General features: G+C 33.0%; 4 protein-coding genes and 1 long non-coding RNA gene across 8 annotated transcripts; 2 read left to right on the top strand and 3 right to left on the bottom strand.

The window, feature by feature from the left end:
- The first annotated feature begins 1,518 nt into the window (after positions 1-1,518).
- LOC105198360 (hypothetical protein) lies at positions 1,519-2,866 on the top strand. Its single transcript, XM_011165052.3, has 2 exons — positions 1,519-2,168; positions 2,433-2,866. The coding sequence occupies exons 1-2, from the start codon at positions 2,121-2,123 to the stop codon at positions 2,670-2,672; spliced, it is 288 nt and encodes a 95-aa protein (XP_011163354.1). The 5' UTR covers positions 1,519-2,120; the 3' UTR covers positions 2,673-2,866.
- Positions 2,867-4,659: 1,793 nt separating this feature from the next.
- On the bottom strand, positions 4,660-7,010 carry LOC105198368 (structure-specific endonuclease subunit slx1). Of its 2 annotated transcripts, none has more exons than XM_039446303.1 (4): positions 5,938-7,010; positions 5,674-5,864; positions 5,547-5,598; positions 4,660-5,450 (listed from the first exon to the last, which is right to left on the bottom strand). In XM_039446303.1, the coding sequence occupies exons 2-4, from the start codon at positions 5,853-5,855 to the stop codon at positions 4,884-4,886; spliced, it is 801 nt and encodes a 266-aa protein (XP_039302237.1). In that variant the 5' UTR covers positions 5,856-5,864; positions 5,938-7,010; the 3' UTR covers positions 4,660-4,883. The 2 variants fall into 2 exon arrangements, with proteins under 2 accessions (XP_039302237.1, XP_011163360.2); XM_011165058.3 differs by having other exon boundaries at positions 6,353-7,010.
- A 151-nt stretch (positions 7,011-7,161) lies between these two features.
- Positions 7,162-16,601, bottom strand: LOC105198376 (fructose-bisphosphate aldolase). Of its 3 annotated transcripts, none has more exons than XM_011165080.3 (6): positions 16,444-16,601; positions 10,109-10,318; positions 9,458-9,901; positions 9,019-9,372; positions 8,511-8,646; positions 7,162-8,235 (listed from the first exon to the last, which is right to left on the bottom strand). In XM_011165080.3, exons 2-5 carry the CDS (start codon positions 10,313-10,315, stop codon positions 8,551-8,553), a joined length of 1,101 nt encoding a protein of 366 aa, XP_011163382.1. In that variant the 5' UTR covers positions 10,316-10,318; positions 16,444-16,601; the 3' UTR covers positions 7,162-8,235; positions 8,511-8,550. The 3 variants fall into 3 exon arrangements, with proteins under 3 accessions (XP_011163382.1, XP_011163369.1, XP_011163375.1); XM_011165067.3 differs by lacking the exon at positions 16,444-16,601 and adding an exon at positions 11,262-11,691; XM_011165073.3 differs by lacking the exons at positions 8,511-8,646; positions 16,444-16,601 and adding an exon at positions 11,262-11,691.
- LOC113004140 lies at positions 11,916-16,937 on the top strand. The gene is made up of 3 exons (XR_005574209.1): positions 11,916-12,120; positions 12,367-12,531; positions 16,009-16,937. It is a non-coding gene; the product is annotated as an uncharacterized LOC113004140 (long non-coding RNA).
- Positions 16,938-17,771: 834 nt separating this feature from the next.
- On the bottom strand, positions 17,772-19,608 carry LOC105198405 (fructose-bisphosphate aldolase; the record flags this gene model as incomplete). Its single annotated transcript, XM_011165105.3, has 5 exons — positions 17,772-18,001; positions 18,140-18,319; positions 18,426-18,648; positions 18,781-19,097; positions 19,342-19,608. Coding segments are annotated over 5 exons (1,128 nt in total), but the record flags the coding sequence as incomplete, so codon positions are not given.
- Positions 19,609-20,988: the final 1,380 nt, after the last annotated feature.

Raw genomic sequence — 20,988 nt, 5'->3', positions numbered from 1 at the left:
TGATAGACACATTTCTCAAGTAGCTCGAATCTTGAATGGTTTTCTTCAAGTATAGATATCTAAGATAACCGCGAGGATGGTGGCTGGCGTTATTACGATGGGCAAAAAAATTTCGTAACACATCGCGTAATATACGGCACGAATGGATGATGCGCCGGTTAACGATCCGTGCCAGATTTCATCGGCGCTTACGATTCAGGCTAATTTCTCGCGCGTTTTCTAGCAGCTCCTCGCGATCTACCGCGTCAGATCATTTTCCCGCGTAATAGGAAGCAGGCCAACACACAGTGCAGGGTTGATGATAATCGAAATTAATGTTAGCCGCGAAACTGCATAAATCGAGAATATATCATCATGTAATTTGTATTTCATTCAATAAGTCAATTGGATATAATGGTATTAAAATATTTACAAAATAAATAAGTAATAAATTACTGATACAGCAAGAGTAGAAAATTTCGTATTTTAGTTTTTATCTGTTTTTATCTATCTCGTGTATTAGATGAATGCAGAAGTCTTGACCCTTTTTGACGTTATTCTGGTTAGAGTATACCAAAGTATACTAGTATACTTATATTTGGACATATTTTGTATATAATTATATATAACAAATTTTTTCTTGGGTTGATATTTTAATATATCAATATTTGAAATTATCATAATTTATAGTAACAATTTTTCGGTAATTTACAATTTAATTGGTAGTAAAACTATAAACACGAGGTTATTATTACTAACATCATATCAGTACGAATTGTAAAAATGAAGAATGGTAAATTCTGTGACGAATTGTACATCGTTGGAAAGAGCTGACGTCAAAAGCTGTTTATAAAAAAAAGTTTGCGGCACAAATTTTTTGTTATAGACAGTTTTTTTCATTTTTCAAAAATTGTAATACAATTGTATCTGCCAGTAATTCATATCCTGTAAATTAATAAATAAATTTTCTCAGTTCTAACTGAAACAATAATCAAATTTTGCTATAGCCTTGCCAATAAAAGTAAAAATAATAATCTTTTATGAAATAATTTTCCGATTTAGTTAAAAGAGGAAAAAATTGCCACAGTCACTAATATAATACAGTAGAGCCTCCCATATCCGAAGTTCCATCATCCGAATACTTAATATCCGAAGTTCCATTATTCGAATATTTAATATCCGAACGATCTACTATCCGAATGTTAAAACATATTGTGAAATAAATTTTGTTTTCTTTACGTAAAGAATTTGAGTTTTTTTTGAATGCATGAAATTTTTTTTGTTAAAAATTTAAGTTTCTGTTTGAATAAATGAAATTTGATATGTGTTTGTTCTATTATCCGAACGATTTTGTCTTCCTATTATTTCGGATATGGGAAGCCTCTACTAATACGTTTCGAGGTATAAGTATTTCCTAGAATCTCGCTAAACAACCAAGATGTTAAAATTTGAGCATGATTGCGCTAGATAATGATATTTGCTCAGATCTAGCGTGAAAACGCCGTGATGTAGCAATAAACGCTCATGTCGGACATCGCGATGTGACGACGTGCGCGAGGCGAACTGAAGCGGTCCAATGACTGGCGTCCAACCTTATGGCGCACGAGGCGCGCGCGAAACACACGAAGCCGAGAGCCGCGGCGAGACTGGCCTGGATGCCTTTTTTTTCGTGGTGTACCGTTATCGGTAGAATAACTTAGGTTCTGGGATCTCGTAGTTGGTGTGTATATCGGCGCGTCGATTTCGCTTGCTCGGTCGGGGGAGCGGGTCATCGCGCCGATCGTGCGTTTCGACTATGCCGCAGCCCGCGCGCTTCGCTTCTCTTCTCTTTTCTTTTCTTCGCTTCGCTTCTCGAAGCGACGTGTGTACGGCGCGCCGCGCACGTTGTCGTCGTCGTCGTCGTTGTCGTCGTGGTGGAACCGAAGAGCCTCCTAGCCGTTCGTTCGATTTTCCTCAGTTCTGTTCGGCGAACGTATCGCGATAGATCGTTCGTCGCGTGGTGCGGATGCTTCGTTCGTATGCAAATATCGCGACGTCGCCGTCGTTTTCCTGGATAAACGCCGATCGCCACCGAGCTCTCGCACGGCCGGTCGACTTCTTCGTCGCCGGAAGTCAATATCGCGCTCATCGACAAGCGCACCATGAGATCGCGAATAATATTGTTAGGAGTTTTGCTCATTTGCACGAGCGTAAGTACGCACTTTTTTTTCCTTGCTTTTGAATTCGATTCATCTTCGAATTGCCCTCTTACATCGAGTCATATGAACGCTAATCAATAGTGTGTTTAAAAATCAACATTTTATTATTGTGTTTACTGTCGACAGTCGACAGGCATGAATCTCGAACTATTTGATACTATAATTTTGAATTATCTTTAACTTTTACCTCTTCCTCACTTCGGAACGTTTAATTACACTCTTTGAATATTCTGAAAAGTATCTCGTAATTCGCAGATTCGATATGCAGATAGCAGATCGAAGAAAACGACGCAGCTATCGCTGCAGAGCAAGGAAACCAACGTGGTAAATTTTATGCGGCTGTTGATGATGAGATTGGTCTTTGGGGTAGCTTCGGCGATGGGGCTGGGTGAAAATCTCTCGGGTGTACTCGGCGGAATTTTCGTGCCGCCCGGAGCCGAGGAGTACAATGAAGAGTACGGAGATGACGACTTGGTTGTACCTGATATTTTTTAAAATAGAGATTCTTCGGTCTAATCGCGCATCTTTGTGTTCATAAACGACTACATTTTTACGAATTATGTCGAAGTAAAGAAAATACTTATAAATAATTATTTCAAAGCACAAAGAAATTGGCTCGATTTAAATAACGAGAAATTATAAATGTTTCTTTGACTCTACGTCTAAATTAATAAAATTCACAAAATATATATACGTCGATGTGTTTTGTTGTGAAAAATGTTTTCTGGTTATATTTTATTGCTATTAATGGCACTGACCTGTATTGAATGATAAATTTTATATACTAAACAATATAAAAAAATATGGTTGTTCGATCCTGTTGTGAAAATAGAAGAAATTAAATTCCATGTGACGTATTTTACAATAATGTATAAAAAAATGTTTAAAAATTCATAAATTACAGAATCTCGTGCGTGATGTGATAATTCAGTCGTGAGTCCGTCAAATTTGCGTGAGAGGCTTTTTAAGTGATGTTGCGTACCGTTATCCGTCGTAATTTCGGTAGAGTTAATGGATGCGCACCGATTACTACGGGTGAAGATCTTAGTAGCAAATCGCTTCTTTCCGCTTTCCGTTTATCTCAAGTGATTGTAACTATCAATTGGTTCTGGTCCAGTGAAATTAGCGTTTAATCGCGATCGAACTTTATATAAATAATCAATTTGATCGCTTATCTTTCGAAAGTGTTGTAAAACCAGTCCAGATACCATAAAAATGACAATATTGTTTTAGTTCATTTCGCTGCTCATTGAAATGGATTGGAATATAGAACTGGATTTACACCATACTTTCGAAATAATCAGCTCAAACATGTAACAAGAGTAAACAGAGTGATGGTTTTCATAACTAATACTGCGGAAGCTTGAAATTATGAAGAACGTTCGTTCTGTATAATCAATAAATGAGACGGAAAGCGCTATGTTCATTAATAGACAATGTTAATTGTTAACATAAAATGATTATTTATTTTATTTATTTATTTATTAGTAAAATAATTTAGTTTAACATTGCACATACATCTTTATATATATAAAATCTCTTTAAAATACTACTAATTATAACATAGTCGATACGATTACTTTATTACACACATCTAGACACACAATATACGATACACAACTGATTTTATCACACCGACAATATTAAAATTCAATCTGATGTAAGAATCGCATTTGCGAACGACTGCATTTATATGTAACATTAACATTGACTAGATTAAAATGTGCAACATCACAAGAAAAAACATTGCGAGTTAAAATCTGGCGTATAATATTAAGAATGATCCAATGCGGGAATCGAAACATTTGTTAATTGTTGGAGAAATTCAAGAAAATAAGTGTGAAAATCTTGCATTGATTCCTTGACACACCACTTGAATTTTTCATATTTTATTTATATAACTAATTGCGTAAACAAATGTATAAATTATTTATTTTTTTTTTACAAGATTAAATACTGACAATAAAATTTTTATTCTTTAATTTTCGCTGTTTATTGTTTTATATAGTTATGCCAATATTCGATTTGTATGTACATACATACTATGTAAATAAATTAATCTGCAATACTGTTTATGGCTGAAAAAAAGGAAATGCGTTGTCGTTTGACACATTTGTTTGTTCTTCGTACGCATAAACCTCAAGTATTTCGATTGGTATCATTTGATCACGTACAAGTTCTACTAACGGTTTGGCATGGCGTGTGCTAATTACACACTAAACGAATGTCCACCGAATAGGAATGATTGGTGTATCTATTTAACAGTTAACGTTTCCTGCATCGCATATCAATAGAATTGACATTGATTCACGTCGCTAAACGTGATATCAATATCTATGTAATGATATAAAGAACATTATCAAAATTTTTTAAAAATTTATAGGAAGGAAAAAGGAGAGAGAAAACTTATACAAGAAAATTTACAATATATGAGACTATATCATTTATGAAATAGAGAAAAATTTGAAATATATCACAGATTGAACTATAAACATAATATATATTAGATAAACGTAGCATATATACACATATACATATGTAGTATAAAAATTAATATCTTATATATGTACATATAATTACAATTTAGCTGTTCCTCGATGATATGAATTTGTGACAGTATAATTTTGATTGCTGATTTAAGGTACAAGATAAAAAATTCATATTTAATTACAATTACATAAGATTATTTGTTATTTAATACAGTGCTCAAATATCATCATCGCTAGAAAAATCAGTACTAATTTCTTTAAGATCTTGATAACAGCCATTCTTTTTTCTTATAAGATCTCCCCAAAGAACATTAGACTTGCACGCAGGACAAGTGCCCTCAATCGGTAAAATCATTTCTTTGCAGAATTCTTTTGCTAAACAGATTAAGTGGACAATTAAAAGGCATTTTGGTTTTATACAAGTGATAGAATCTTCCTCCGTCACATTCGAGTCGCAAAGAGAACAGAACATTGGTGACTTTTCCATTGGCAAGTGTGATTCTTGTAAAATATTGTCCTTTTTAGCTTTTTGTTTAACTTTACAACTGGTAATTTTTCCATAGCATATGGGCATGTGTAACGGTGGAGATATGCGTCCATAATATTTTTTGGAAAACTCATAGTCCAACCATCGTACTGTTAAAGGTAGACGACACCAAGGTCCAATTTTCAACATTTCAGACAAGACAACCAAACGGAAATCAAATATCTTCTGTGATGCCTTCTTCTTAGGTATGTGCTTCAATCGTCTACTAACATGAGGATGTTGCCAAGCCCATTCAAACTAAAACAATAGAATGTTTACTTATTAAAATAAATTTGTGTTAGAAAAATATCAATTTATTTTTCTTAAAAAAATAGAAATCTGTTGTAAACTTACTCTAAGTGCAGATGTACTGTTAGGAAATCCATGGACAATTAAGACCATGTTCCTAAATACAATTATATAAATTTTATACATACATATATGTATATATATAAATGAAAAAAAAATAAAATGTAATTACCACGGTCCTCTTTTACTAGTTTGCCAAGCTCCACCATGGTTCTTACCAGCATTATGTTGTTTAATTCTGCGTCTTGGATCCACAGTGTAACCTATATAGGTTCTCCCTTTGTATTTTGGATTCATACAATACAGTAAATATACTCCAAAGAAGTGTTCTATTATTTCTGGTTCTTCTTCCATTCTTGAGTACTATAAATTTTTATAACACATAGAATCAGCTATATAAAGTGAACTCAACAGATTTAATTTATTTCTACGAAACTATTTATATCAGTTTTCCTTTCTGTTGAATCATATTATTTGGATTTATAAGAATACAGAATGTTTTTATTAGTTATATATTTCTTGTACTTTTGAAATTTAAATAGTTATTACAAATATTAGTTGACAAAGGCAAAGAATTTTATATTCTTTATTATTTTTACATGCACTCGATAAGCATTAGAGCACAAAAAATCAGTTATAAAAATTTCAATAATTTCATATAATTTTAATAGATAATAATAGAGAATATGAGAAATAAGGTTAAAGATTCTCCGTTCCTTTCTATTTGTATCTGTTCTTGTTCTAGTTTTCACATGATGGAAATAACAAAACATCTTTAAAAACACAAAATGAATATTAGAAGATGGAAATCTGTACATAGGGAACATATATGTTTATATATTTATTATTACTTTCTATTAATGATAGTAATATAAGTCGTAGTAGAAATTATAGGTTATATTGCTTTGAAGACGCGTTCAACCGGCTCAACGACATACGAGATACGACGAGATGTATGGATACGAGCTACTATCTGCTATGTGTTAGTGTTAGCTGGTGGCTGGTGTTAGCATTCGTCATGCAGCATTCACTTTGTGAGCAGACGAGCTTCTTTATCGACTTATGCACTCAACTTTTCTCTTTTCCATGACATAAGAATTTTTATTATAAGAAATCTGTTGATTTTTTTGTATTTTAATTGCAAACTCTATAAAATAGATGAAAGTGAATTAGATACTCTTTACACTTAATTCTAGATAATTGTTCGATCAATATGTTTCTTTTAAATTGTTGTATACGCCGCGCATAACAAAAATTCAGTTAAATCTTGTATAAAAATTGATAAATTTAATGAAGATGAACGTCAGTATTATTATTATTATTGTTGTTGTTGTTGTTGTTATTATTATTGTTGTTGTTGTTTTTGTTGTTGTTATTATTATTATTGATAATTTATAATTACTTAATAATTTTTATATAAATATATACAGGGTGTCCTAAAAAGCTCGCATCCTCTTTTAAGAGCGGATTCTTTGGAACATTCCAAGAAAAAAATCTTAAGAGCGGATGCGAGCTTTTTGGGACACCTTGTATAGTAAAATAATAAATTTTATAATGCTGAGATTATTATTAATATATCATTCTTACTTTTTATTTATATTTGTAGCTTTAGTGATTTGAAAATTTTAGAGAAAAGTTCTAAAATAAATCATACAACGTCTTTTTTTATCCTCCACAGTTGTATTTGGTGACCTAGTTTACAACGGAAATATTTAGATTATAATATCGACGTAATAACGAGATAATTCTCAATAGATTAGGTGTCTATACAAGATACATATATGTATAGTATTATAATAAGTAAATGACACACGTACAATATAGCATGATTTTGCAATACTCGATACAGTCGCTAACAAACAACATTTATTATTTGCTTTATTTTGCATTTGCTTAATTTTTCTGCGCTCTTTTATTTATTTTATACACGAACGTTAATATTGATCATATGAGCGCAGATAGATATATATCTGCTAACTGCTTTCGCATATCGTACTATTACAAAATAATAATAACATGATATCAAATTTCGTAAAGTCTGCTCGTATTCTCTCGATGTCTCGGTTTTTACCTCCATCATTTAATACCAATAAAATTGAATCTCGTCAAGTTAATCGCTGATGTAATTTGGAACAGCGGCGAGAGTATCGACAAGAAATAAAAAGAAACGGTAGATCAGGCTAAAAAATAAATTTAAAATAGATATTTTTTGTCGTTATGATATCATTCATATCAATATAGCATTTGTGGGATGTTTCGGTAAAATTTTAACATATTTGGCACGTAATCTACAAATTGTTGACTTGATTTGCAAATCGAATTACAAGTAACGTAGGATTATTTAAAATTATATTTGATCGACAGAAACTCATCGACAGTAAAAGATTTGATCGATTAAAATTTAATTAAAACCCAAGCAATTAGATCCATAAGAAATAGTTGCTTAAAAATATGTATATTAAAGCAAGACAAGAACATAATCAATCTTCTTGGAAACTTGCAATGCTCTTCGTGTGCATTCTCGAAGGAATCCCTTTTCTCTTCGTGACTTGAATGAAAGGGACGATGACGATCCTGCGAGGTGTTTCCAACGGTTGTTTAATTTTATGTTTCTAACAGTACACCGAATTTATGGGTCAACTTAATATGCGTGATTGGCGACGAAAAGAGCCGCGTCTCCCGCAGCACCGGCCACGCCACCCGCGTATTTACCAAGTGCCGAGTCGCTATTAGCCTGTTGAAAAACAAAAGACTTTTACTTTCGATACTATTATAATTGAGGAGTGTGTTTTTTTCAGAAAGTTGGTAAAATAATATTGTCTCATAGAATATAACGATTGTAATGTGTTACAAATTGTAATAGTGTAATGTCTTCGATTATATCCTTGTCATGTCTCATGAAGAAAACAAAAGTTGCTTATCACGGCGAGTGATTAAAGATAAGAATTGATCTATGAGAAAAAGTTAACGTACATGTACATACACATTGTTCAACTATTATATACTTACTGCCACGAGAAACGGACTGCGCGGAAAGTATAACAATTTTTTAGTAGGCGTGAGATTTGACGTAGAGAGAGGTGTCAGCAGCTTTGCTAGAAATGCTACCAGTGACGTATTTGCCTTGGCAGGCTGCGCCGTTTGCCTAAACAAGCACACATTACATAGACATGCAAAAAAAAAGAAGTGCAGCTATGCTTCCAGTGCTTCGTGTGACTATTACAATGTCAAATATAAAAAATTACAAGGCACTATTTCTCTAAAACAAATTGCTTGTGAGTATACAAAAGTGTAAAGATAATTTACAACAAATGTTAGAATAGTAAATGACTTGGAAAAGTAAAACAGAGGTGTCAAAGGTTGATAAGTGATAACAGTTACTACGTATGCAAAAGATAAGTAAAACGTGAATAAAAGGAGAATAGCTAAAAGATGGAGCAAATTCAAGTTTATACACATGCAATAAAAATAAATGAAATCATTTAATGTAATAAAATGACTTATTGTTAGTATTTACTTTGGCTCTCTTAAGCAACTCCTCTTGACCGGCAGCGACCTGGTCCGTCTTGCCTTGCCAAGCACGAAGTACGGAAGCCTGAAGAGCGCGTCCATAACTGAAAGTTAATGCCCAAGGTTTCTTGCCCGGAAACTTATTAATCGCGTCAAGGTTGACCGACGCCTCTTCCTCGGATTGACCACCGCTCAGGAAAGTGATGCCAGGTACCGCTGGTGGCACGGTACGTGACAACGCCGTCACTGTAGCGGCACCGATTTCCTGGGGAGTCGCTCTCGTCGGACAGCTCTGGCCTGGCGTCACCATATTAGGCTTTAGCAACGTTCCTTCGAGGTATACGTGATGATCCGAAAGTGCCTAACAGTAAATGCGCGTTAGAGCCTAGCGTACATTATGTGATAACGATGAAGCAATCTGTATGGCAATCTGATTTTCGCGATACCTTGTAAACGGCTGCGAGAACCTCTTCCGTGACCTGTTGACAACGGGCGAGATCGTGGTCACCGTCGGGAAGGATTTCTGGCTCTACGATCGGCACGATCCTAGCGCTCTGACAAATGGAAGCGTAACGTGCCAACACGTTGGCGTTCTCCAGGATGGCGAGTTTGCTCGGGGTGTCCTTCGTAATCTTCAACACGCATCGCCACTTGGCAAACTGGCATCCGTCCTTTTTGTACTGGACACAACGCGCCTGGAGATTGTCGAGACCCTGGGTCGTGCATTCGTTATTCGTGCCGAAGAGCGGAACGACGCCACAGTCGACCTTAATACCAGGGATGATGTTGCGTTGCTTCAGCAACTCGACGAAAGGCGTACCGTCGTCGGCCTTTTGATAAAGAGTCTCGTGGAAGAGGATCACTCCGGAAATGTGCTGTCCTATGACATCCTGAAAGGAAGAATCAACAACGTTAAACGTATTTATCAAGCACGGCATGTATATTCTCCATTGTAGCGAAATGGAGCGAAATTGACAGATGTTCAGTAAAATATCGCAAAGCTACATGCAATTAAATTTCATTTTACGCAATATAAATTAAATATTTACACAAGTAAATTTTTGTTTCCTAATTAACTATTGACTGGATGAACGTACTTTCGCTGAAGTGAAGAGTAGTTGCCTGTAAGCCTTGCGGTTATCCTCAGTGTTTTCGACATTGATATCTTGAAGTCGTTTGCCGATCGTTGTAGTCGACTCATCAGCGGCCAGAATACCCTTACCGGGTGCCACGATCTGTTGAGCAATCGTGCGTAATTCCTCTTTCAGCTCGGGTTCGAGCTTGCTGTATGTTTCCGCGACCATTTTCTGCAATGCCAACATATTACTCTATTAACCAATTACACAATTGCGCGTTGAGTTAATTTTAAATTAGTGAAAATTGTGAATCCTTTGGTGATCTTCAAAACTCGCATAGCAACCTGCTTAAGATGAATCCGGAATTAAAATAATCCATACAAAATGAATTAGAATCATCAACAATTCTGTACCTTGGTGCTAAAAGGGCCAATGTCCACAATTGCCAAATTCGAGTTATATACATTAATGAACTCTGAATGAGAACCACTATTATTTTAAAAAGGGCCAATGTCCTTCTACGAATACATTTTCAAAAATAATAATTGTATAGAAGCCAATCTTATTTTAACCTTTGTGCAAAAACGGCCAATGTGTACGTAGGTCTCGTTTACTCATCACTCATTAATTTCATAAACATCAGTCACAACATTACATTAATAATTAAATTAAAATATAAAAAACACAAATTACGTACAAATTTACTCGCTGTTTTAGAAATATAAAAAATGAATTTTAAATTTTAGATAATTTGCAAATTCGGACATTGGCCCTTGTAGCACTAAAATGCAGAATTACAGTCTTTCGTCCCCATTAATAGATAAATAAAAAATTACATTTACGGTTAATTCAAAATTGTTAATTGTCCATCAGTTAATCAAAAGAAATTTAACATTATTCCCCTAACAGCGCATGATATTGAACAAATATTGTGACATTTTGGAAATATACGCACGATATCACGATATTGTACGAATGTTCGTACGATATCTAGAATATTCTAAAATATTCATACGATATCTTGTGCTGCTAGGGTCGATGTTCTATAACACAAGCGATTGATAATAATCTCTGGATTGAAGCGTCGAAATTCTGAATTCAGTACTTGCTATCGATCACAAAAAAAAAAAAAAAAACGCAATCTTGGATCAAGAATCACAAGTTAGATTCTTACTTTTTTCGAGGACTCGGGATGATCGAAGTGACGGAGACGGCTTATTCGGCTTATCGGATGCGCGTGCACGTTACACGTACGCGATGGAATAACGATGACTATAATAAACGAGAGGCATGCATTTTCACACAAGCTAATATAATTATATAAAGGATAGTCGTCGCAACTCTCTGTGGTGCTACCGTCACAATTGGAGAATGCTCTCTTATTCGGCGATCGAGCTTTGCATTCTTTGCGCTCCCGCCACGAAGAAACGAGATTGCGTGATGATAATAACAATTGATCCGATAACACCGATACACGACGAGAGAAGAAAAGATTTATAGGAATAAAAGAAGGTGAAGATGAAAAGGAATGAGCGCACCGGGGCATGGGGGATGATAGGACCCCGCGCGGCTGTTCGACTACATCTCGCCCGCTCGTCGCAACGTTCTTCAGCGAACTGTCTCTTCGCGACTGTCGCTTCCTTCAGTTCCTTCGTGTACCAGGGATGCACCAGGGGCGGCAGGGGCAGCGCCTGCTGCAATGACGACGCTGGCGCAGATACGGGGAGAGGGGTGGGTGCATGTACCTGGCTGCAGTGCAGTACCCGTGATCGCCAGACAGGGAAACGAAGAGGGTAAGTGGGATTCGCGAGGGTGGCGGAGGAATGCGTTCGTCGTGGCAGGGAAGGAGAGAGCGAGCTAGCCGCAAGCCGCAATGCAGCACGCGCAGACGTTCTCCGCGCGCAGACGTTCCGCGTTTCGATGAATGTGCTCATCCTGCTCCATCCTGAATTCTCGTGCAACCTGAGACGCTGACATCGCAGCCTGAACCCATTACAATCGCTTCATTCACTATTTTACTCTTAATACTGTTTGTAAGTTTTAATTAACAACTTGTTTCACATATATTCCAAACAAAGCATCCCAATCAGAAAATAATATTTTTTAAATGTCTTAAATATTTAAAAAATGTTATAATGAAGAATAAATATTTAAAAAAACATTTAAAAAACACTGTCTGCTGATTGGGATATAGCATATTATTTAATATGCTATTTTATGTATGTTATTATGGGGGTAATCTTGACATTGTTGAATCTTACGGTATTATTTGTACACAGACGTAAGAAAGCACCGCACAACATACTCGCTCTTGGTAGTTTTGAAAAACTTTAAGAGTGTAAGTCGTGCCGCGCAACTAAAGATAAAAATTTATGAAGAAATACAAGAACTGCAGAAAAGAGGGTATATTCGGCTGTCGTCGCGAAGAGAGTTACGAAAGAATGGTAAGCTAAATATACGAGAATTTTGACTCTTATTGCTCATTTCTATAATTCTATTTCTATTTAATTTTGATAAAAATTATTTAATAAAAATTATTTTTGAATGCGTTTTATTTTATTTATAATTTATAATTTTTGTAAATGTATATGCAAATGAATATTTCTTGTATGATGTGTGAATAAAATAAATAATTTTTTTTCTTAAATTAAATTGAAAAAATACAAGTGATCGTCTCTTAAATAAGGAACAATTAAATTAAAAAAAAACTATTTTTTGGAAAAAATAATTAAATTCTTTGTCAATTTTTGACAAAAAATTCCGATTACTAAACAACAATTTTTATCTTTATTGTGTAATAGTAATAAAAATTGCCTAAAATAATCAGACTATTATAATAAATAACGGATTATTTATTTAAAAGATACAAACATATATGACATAGCAAATAATTTGACTACATCGCACCAGAATGTATAAAAATGATTCATGCAACTCATACCGTTATATCTTTAGGAGATTAAGAAGTTACTGATTACGTCCAAGTATCACCAGAAAACAATAATATTATCGCTTCACAAATGCAACTCACTGCTCACGGTTTTCCTTAATAGATTTATATCATAAAAAATATAAAAAAAATTTAAAAATTTGAAATTGAAATTTATATATGTATATGTATATATCTTAAAATTTTTTTTATACTTTTTATAGAAATTTAAGGAAAGTCGTGAGCAGTGAGTTGTTTGTGAAGCGATAATACCATCGTTCTCCGGTAATACTTTGACGTAATCAGTAACCTCTTGATCTCTAAAGGTATAACGATATGAGTTGCATGAACTTGAGCTAAGCATTTTTACCACACTGAGAAAAATTTCGATCAGATTTATCCCGTTAAAAAGTAACAAACGGATATTTTCGATTATTTAGATCGGAATATCCGGAAATAAACGGATAATCTGTCGGATAGTCACCTTTTTAAACAGATTATCCGTTCATTTCTGCACATTCCAATCTACGAGTAAATAATCGGAAATATCTGTTTGTGACTTTTTAACAGGATAATCCGATCGTTATTCTCTGGAGATTTTTCTCAGTGCATATTTGAGCTAATCATCGCACATGCATTATGGTGCGATGTAGTAAAATGATTTGCTATGCCAAATTAAACGAATCGATTATTCTTGCTATAAACAACAAGATTTGCACAACACTTATTTAGATTCTATTAAGCTTCACAAACAACTCACTGCTCACGACTTTCCTTAAATTTCTATAAAAAGTATAAAAAAAATTTTAAGATATATACATATACATATATAAATTTCAATTTCAAATTTTTAAATTTTTTTTATATTTTTTATGATATAAATTTATTAAGGAAAACCGTGAGCAGTGAGTTGCATTTGTGAAGCGATAATATTATTGTTTTCTGGTGATACTTGGACGTAATCAGTAACTTCTTAATCTCCTAAAGATATAACGGTATGAGTTGCATGAATCATTTTTATACATTCTGGTGCGATGTAGTAAAATGATTTGCTATGCCAAATTAAACGAATCGATTATTCTTGCTATAAACAACAAGATTTGCACAACACTTATTTAGATTCTATTAAGATAGCACATTTTGCATTTAAATGTATAGATAAGTTTTTCAAGATGTACGTAGATAAGGTTGCAAATATTAAACAAACACAAAAATAGACATTTGTAGTTTTTAGTAAATTTGATTATATTTTAAAGATTGTTTCGTGATTATTTATAATAAATGGTTAGAAAAGAATTTTAATAGAAATAAAAAGGGAAAAAAGATTAAAGACATTTGCTGCATGTATTCTATATCTGGATTTACTCTCATTTTATATAATGTATGTATATTAGTAATCACAAATATATTAGATCGATTTGATGGGTCAATTAAAATAATCGCTTCTTTAAGAAAGGACCGATTTAATTAATTGTCTTATTAGTAACTTTTCACAGTTCGAAACGAGTCTGTTCGACGGTCAATACATGATGCTGTACCGGTAAAATTACATGTTATTTGGCGTAGAGACTCATTATCTATCAAATTCGCACGAAAATCTTCACAGACAATGAATGTAGATTGACAGGTGGGATTTGCATTATTTTAATTCATTATAAAGATTAGGACAAAAAAAATGTTATTTTAGTGAAAAAAGTAATTTTGGATTTTGACAGATTTACGCATTGGAAAAATTATTTCTTAGAAAGAATTCTTAATCCTAATTAATTAATTAATGAAGCAATTAATTAATGAATTAATTAATCCTATATTGAACTTAGGATAAAGGTATGTGTGGGTGTGTAATATTTTTGTATTTGTGAATTCTACGTGATGATAAACTTTTGAAATTAAAAGGATTTGGGAGCCTCTTCTTAAGCGACATATACATACGTGGACACAAATTACATCATCAGCGGGTAAACAAATGTGCAACGTAGACATAGAAGTTGGCAATTCGCCAGAATGTGATTTGCATAGCAATAGGATATATTTAGAACAACTGTATTTTTATGATAGTTATCGTTATGCAAATATCACAGTTATCGAAGAAGAGTGCATGGTGAAAGTCAAAATAAATAATCAAATAAACTACTTTCTAGTGAAACTTGAAATAGCTCAGTGATAATTAAACGGCTTTGAAATAAACTTTCACAACTTTCAGAAAAGGAAGAAATGTATCGATTTTTTATCACTATATGTAGAAGAATGAATTTAAACTGAGCGTCTTTGTAACACGTTTTAAATATAAGTTTGTTTTTTTTTCTAAATTTTGCAATTTTATTACATTTGTTGCAATATAAGCAAAAGCGAGTATTTTTTTAAATATAATTATACTAGGCAAAAAACAGTAAAAACGGTAAAAATAATTTTGACCAATTATGTTATAAATTAAAAGAATGTATGTGACATTGACAATGAATATTTGCATCTATACATATGTACTGTTGATATGTTTTCGCACATTTGTTCGCTTAATCATTCGATTGCACAAATGATATCTGTTTATAAATAGCTCTTCTAATTTTATACATTGCTGTAGCATAATTATAATTGCTCATGATAAATTAATTAATGCTAATTTAACGTTCGATGACAATTGACTTTTATTACATTTTGATTTTTAGCATTGCTGAAATTTCATTCGCTGAGCATATATTTAATTTCAAAGCAAACTGAAAATAAATTTTTTATTATCTTTAGTTTGTTTTAAATTAAATATTTCTACATTACTACTAATGGCGCATAGATATTGTATATATACTTGTAATACATAATAATTATCAATAATACATATAGTGTATTCGACTATTCAAGTTGACCTAATGTTTATAGTTAATTTGTATTTTATAAATATACGAAATTGATATCTGTATTCATTTGTGATAATAAAGTTATTTATTAATCACTGGGTTAAAATATATTTAAAAATATATAATTTTTTATATTGCAGCATTTTTTTTTTATTTTTTTTTTTTAGAAAAATTGCTTCAACTTGAAGCTCAGAATCGACTACGTTTGTCGAGACATTCACGTTGCAAAAATATCTCTTATATTCTTACGCGCTTGCGTACGTAATGAGTGATGGGACGCGTGCAACAAGCAAAATTTTGGAGTCATGATGGAGAACATAAGAATTTCGAAGATAATATAGGCGATTGATACTTAATGTCATTGAATAGCGATAGGACAAGTCGCGCACGACGACGATGGCGACGAAATGTCAGTCAAGGTCAAAGGTTGGTATAGATAGATTGTGCGTAAAATTTTAGGTATTCATCGAGGCGATACCTATGCGAATGCGAGACGATCGATACTTGTAGAGTAAGGTACGTCCCATGGATAGAGAATTTTTCTGTCGTGGAAGTGAAGCAGCACGTGGACTCACCTAGTTGTAAGGATGAGAATCGATTTGTGTCGCGCGAGCGCCTGTTATTATCCACCCGATGGTTGGAGTACGACTGAGAAAGATTGCGCCAGCCGCCGTCGGATGTCGGTTTCAAAGTTTGATTGTGTGTTTATCACGCGCGTGCGCTCTTACAGCTCTGTACATGAGGGTACTCAACTTTACATCATTGAAGGTAGAACGGGTAGAGATCAGCCGGTCGGCTTACGGCTTACGTCATGTGACGTGACTAAAGGCTAGGGTCAAAGAACGTAATACGTACGTCTGTAAAATATTAAGTACTAACAAGTTGACAAATTTATACACAAAAAAGTACATAATGTAAAAATATTAAACAAAATATAACATATCAAAACGATGCATACGTAATATATATTATAATTTAATAGATATATTTGTGACTCTATTATTATTATTATTATAAAAATTTATTAAAAAATAACAGCATTCATCTCATTGATCGTGAACGTAAAAAAGTATCGTTCGAGCGAATTTTCTTTAACTGGGAAACAGCGATATTTTTTGCAGCACACGACTGTTACGTTACTGGCGTAATACCACGTGGTGAGAGTTATCCAGGAAGGAGGGCATTGGAGCAATTCGCCGGGGACAGATGACGACATATCGACCAGTTGAATACAGGCAAGTTCGCGTACGGGAGCCTTAAATTGAGAACCGTTACTTTAGAGGTCAGTCAAGGGCACCTTACTTAACATTTACCTAAAGTGACGAAATTTTTTAAATGCGATATTAAAGGTTGAAGCATTTGTGGCCGTATAAGAATCAGTTAGACGAGCCTCCATCCTTTCTCTTAACCGGATTCTCTTATCGCGAGTGATAGTTGATTGCTAAAGTGGGCTCGATCCATTCACTTTGTGTGGTCCTTATCTATCAGTAAAAACAGTTAAGTGATAAGAACTTTTTTTTTTAATCGAGTGAACGTCTTACTGATGTTTTTTATATTATATTATAAATCTATTCAATGTGTTCAAAATTATAAATTAACAGTAGTGAATGTGAACGATGATATTTATAGTTTATACCCACAAGATTTGATAAAAATTACACTTTACACAAAAAACTATTAAGGAAGATATTTCCATTAAGCATTACGTTTAGCATCATATGTGCTAAATAATTTATTTTATTGTCAAACATCATATATTCTGATTTTTGGAAATTTTGGAAGTTAGAATTTTCATATACCTAAATCATGTACATTTTGCTCAAATTATTAATTTTACACATTTTTATTTATTAAAATATTATTTAACAAAAAAATTATCTAACAAATATTTAAAATACTGTATTATATCAAAATTTTTGATTGTAAAATTTTATGAATGCTGTAAATACATACAAAAAGGGAAAACTAAATATGTATCTGTTTAATTCACGATCAAATACACATCATTTTGCTCTCTTCAATCCGTAACTTTCCCAAAGATGCTTCTGAGCATAATTGCGCTCTTTTAAGAAATATTGCTTGAGCCTTATCCACGTTTTCTGGATTGTTTTTCCAAATTTTCATCGCCGTATTCTAACGAAGCAGACGATAAGTCAAATTTATGGAATTGTCTTTACCATTTTGGAGTAGTCTCCATTTTTCAAAAAATGTATAGATATTAGAAAATATAACAAATCTTATTAAGAATAAAATAAATTTTTTTAAGGAAACCTGTAGAGCACGTCCGTAACAAAAACTGAGCCTCCATGGTTTTTTATTATTACATGCATTGATAGCGTTCAGATTTAACACCGCTTCTTCGTCAGTTTGACCGCCGTTTAGAAAAAAAATTGCTGGAACTGCCGTGGGTACTGTTCTTCGTAATGCTTTCAGCGTATACTCGGCGACAATCTATGATCGCAATAACATTATGTGAACAAGCATATTTAATAAAAATATATTAGAGAAGAATTACAATTCGAATCGCTTTATATTATTAAAATAAATTAGGTGATACCTGCGGCGTGTATTTTATTGCATTTTTTATACCCGATAGTACCATCGCTGGCTTTAAAACCATTCCCTCAAGGTACACGTGATATTTTTCCAAAGTACGAAACAGGATGGACAGCATTTCTTGATGAACTTGCAAAGCCCGATCTATATCGTATTCGCCATTGCTCAATATTTCTGGTTCTACTATGGGAACCATGCGCGCGCTTTGGCAGATGCTGGCAAATCTGTATAAAATTAAAAATACTTTGTATTATACAATGGAACTCTGTCTTGTGCAAAGACTTTTTACAAGCAAATTCTTATGTGCTTTTGTGATTCTACGTTAATTGTAAAAATGTATTAACATGATCAAACACCTCGCAAGAACATTTGCATTGGTAATCATCGCTAGTTGACTGGGGCATCGTTCCGAAATCGAAAAAACACATCTCCACTTGGCAAAGTGACAGCCTTTTTCTTTGTATCGAGCACATTTCTCCTGTAAGTTATCCAAACCTTGCGTAGTCTTCTCATCCTCTGTACCAAAAAGAGGCACCAAACCTCGATCAACTTTCACGCCGGCTATGATATTTCTTTGACGCAGGAATTCGACAAATTCCACATCTTCCGACGTTCTCTGATGAATCGTTTCACGATGCAGAATCACGCCGCTTATGTATTGCGAGAATTGAGACTGAAGTTAAAAACATGCAAGACTGTTAAATTAATTGATTTTTACTTTATCATATTTGTAAGTTTGAAAGAAGAAATAAATTTCTAATAATTAAAGTGTGTTGTTTTAATTCTTGAATACTATTGCGCGCGCGCGCTCGAGAGAGAGAGAGAGAGAGAGAAAGAGAATGAAACTAATATTTGGAATTTGTTGCGTTACGTCTTTGCCGCGATCTAAAATTTGTATAGTCATCGCATGCAGCGACCTTGTCCGCCGATAATAACATTTCTCGATAAGCACGTCTCGTAGATTCGGTATTATCTACTCCGATTTCCTGAAACCTTTGTTCTAGATTCTCAGGTGATTCGTCACAGGTCAATAGTCCTTTTTTAGGTGCACTGATCGTCTTGATGATTTTTTCTAGTTCTAGAGATACAGCAGGCTTGAGTTCGGGACTTCTGGTATCAGGTGACGATATCTGCCGTGTTCCAAAGATTAATATTAATATAAATATATATTGGCACGAGCAAATTATTCAGAGATTAAATTAGTGTGTAGTAATTAATTAATTAGAAAAATATTATATATTTAATATTATATATTTAATATTATTCAAAAATATTTCTAATTAAATTATATATATTACTCTAATTATAAACTTTATGCTCTTTTTGTGTGTGTGTGATAATACACACACACACACACACACACACACACACATTTGCATCTTGATCCCTTTATAAGACTCAATATAAATATTAGAGATAATATTTTTGACCATAATTATAAATCATATCTTTCTTAATTGATATTTTAAAACTTAAATGCATCAAGAAATGTATTCGATTTATAAATGACTATAGTTACATAAGAGTATTTATTGATGAACGGTCGATATCCAGAAAACAGTTCAAAGGGTAAAATAATATTCCTAAATATACTGATTATAAAGTTGTTTTGCAAAACCAGTTAAATCAAAAGCTGATATAACTTTGGTGTGTTATTTATGAATTTTGTTTTAATATATGTTATGTAAACACCTATCACAAGCAAAGTGTACTGCTTTTTAGAAAAAAAATATTAAAAATGATATTTACAGAAGAATAAAAAAAAAATTTTTTTTTAATGATTTTTATCTGTAAATAATTGTTTTTAATGCTTGCATCTCTGATGCTTTCAAGTTGTTAACATAATATAATTGTAGCGAAATGATACATATTATATAAAATAATATCCTCTATAACGTGTGTGCATATATATTTCTTATGTGTTATTGCACACTAAAGAAAATATATAACATAAAATAGCAATTATATTTATTAATTATTAATTATATTTATACTAAGAAAATAAAATCTTTTTTCATTGTAATTTCTGTTGCGCATATTTGTAATTATTATAATATCAAAATGTTTTCTATATCTTTGATTTTTTATAATACCAAATAAATTAAAATAATTAAAAATGTAACAATAGTACAATATGGCACGTGATAATGAAGTCTGAAATTACATTAATAATGTTAGAAGTTTATAATCAAATGTAAAGATTACTTTATTTTCGTAGCAATAATTTGTTTCCAATTCCATCATTTTTCATTGATATCAATTAATACGAAATACTTTTTAATTTAGTCAATCACAATGTCCGACATATATATTATTATTCATCAATATAATTATAAACAAGTATGACAGATTTTCATCGCGCCTAATAGAATTAAAATGTATTGAAATATGTGTGTATCCATAGCAGCTTTCACATAATTAAATTTTTTTTTCTTTAGGAATTGAAGCAAGCGATAAGATCGATTAAAATGTGTAACTTCGATTATGAATAGGTTTGTTCGAGTTGCTTGAAATCCCCAAAAATTTTTGCACTCGAGATGAGATAAATATATATTTGATCGTAA

The sequence above is a fragment of the Solenopsis invicta genome, chromosome 2, assembly GCF_016802725.1.
Source record: "Solenopsis invicta isolate M01_SB chromosome 2, UNIL_Sinv_3.0, whole genome shotgun sequence".
NCBI classification, from domain to species: Eukaryota; Metazoa; Arthropoda; class Insecta; order Hymenoptera; family Formicidae; genus Solenopsis; species Solenopsis invicta.
Note: the sequence above shows the minus strand (reverse complement) of the source record. Positions and strands in the feature narration are given on the sequence as shown.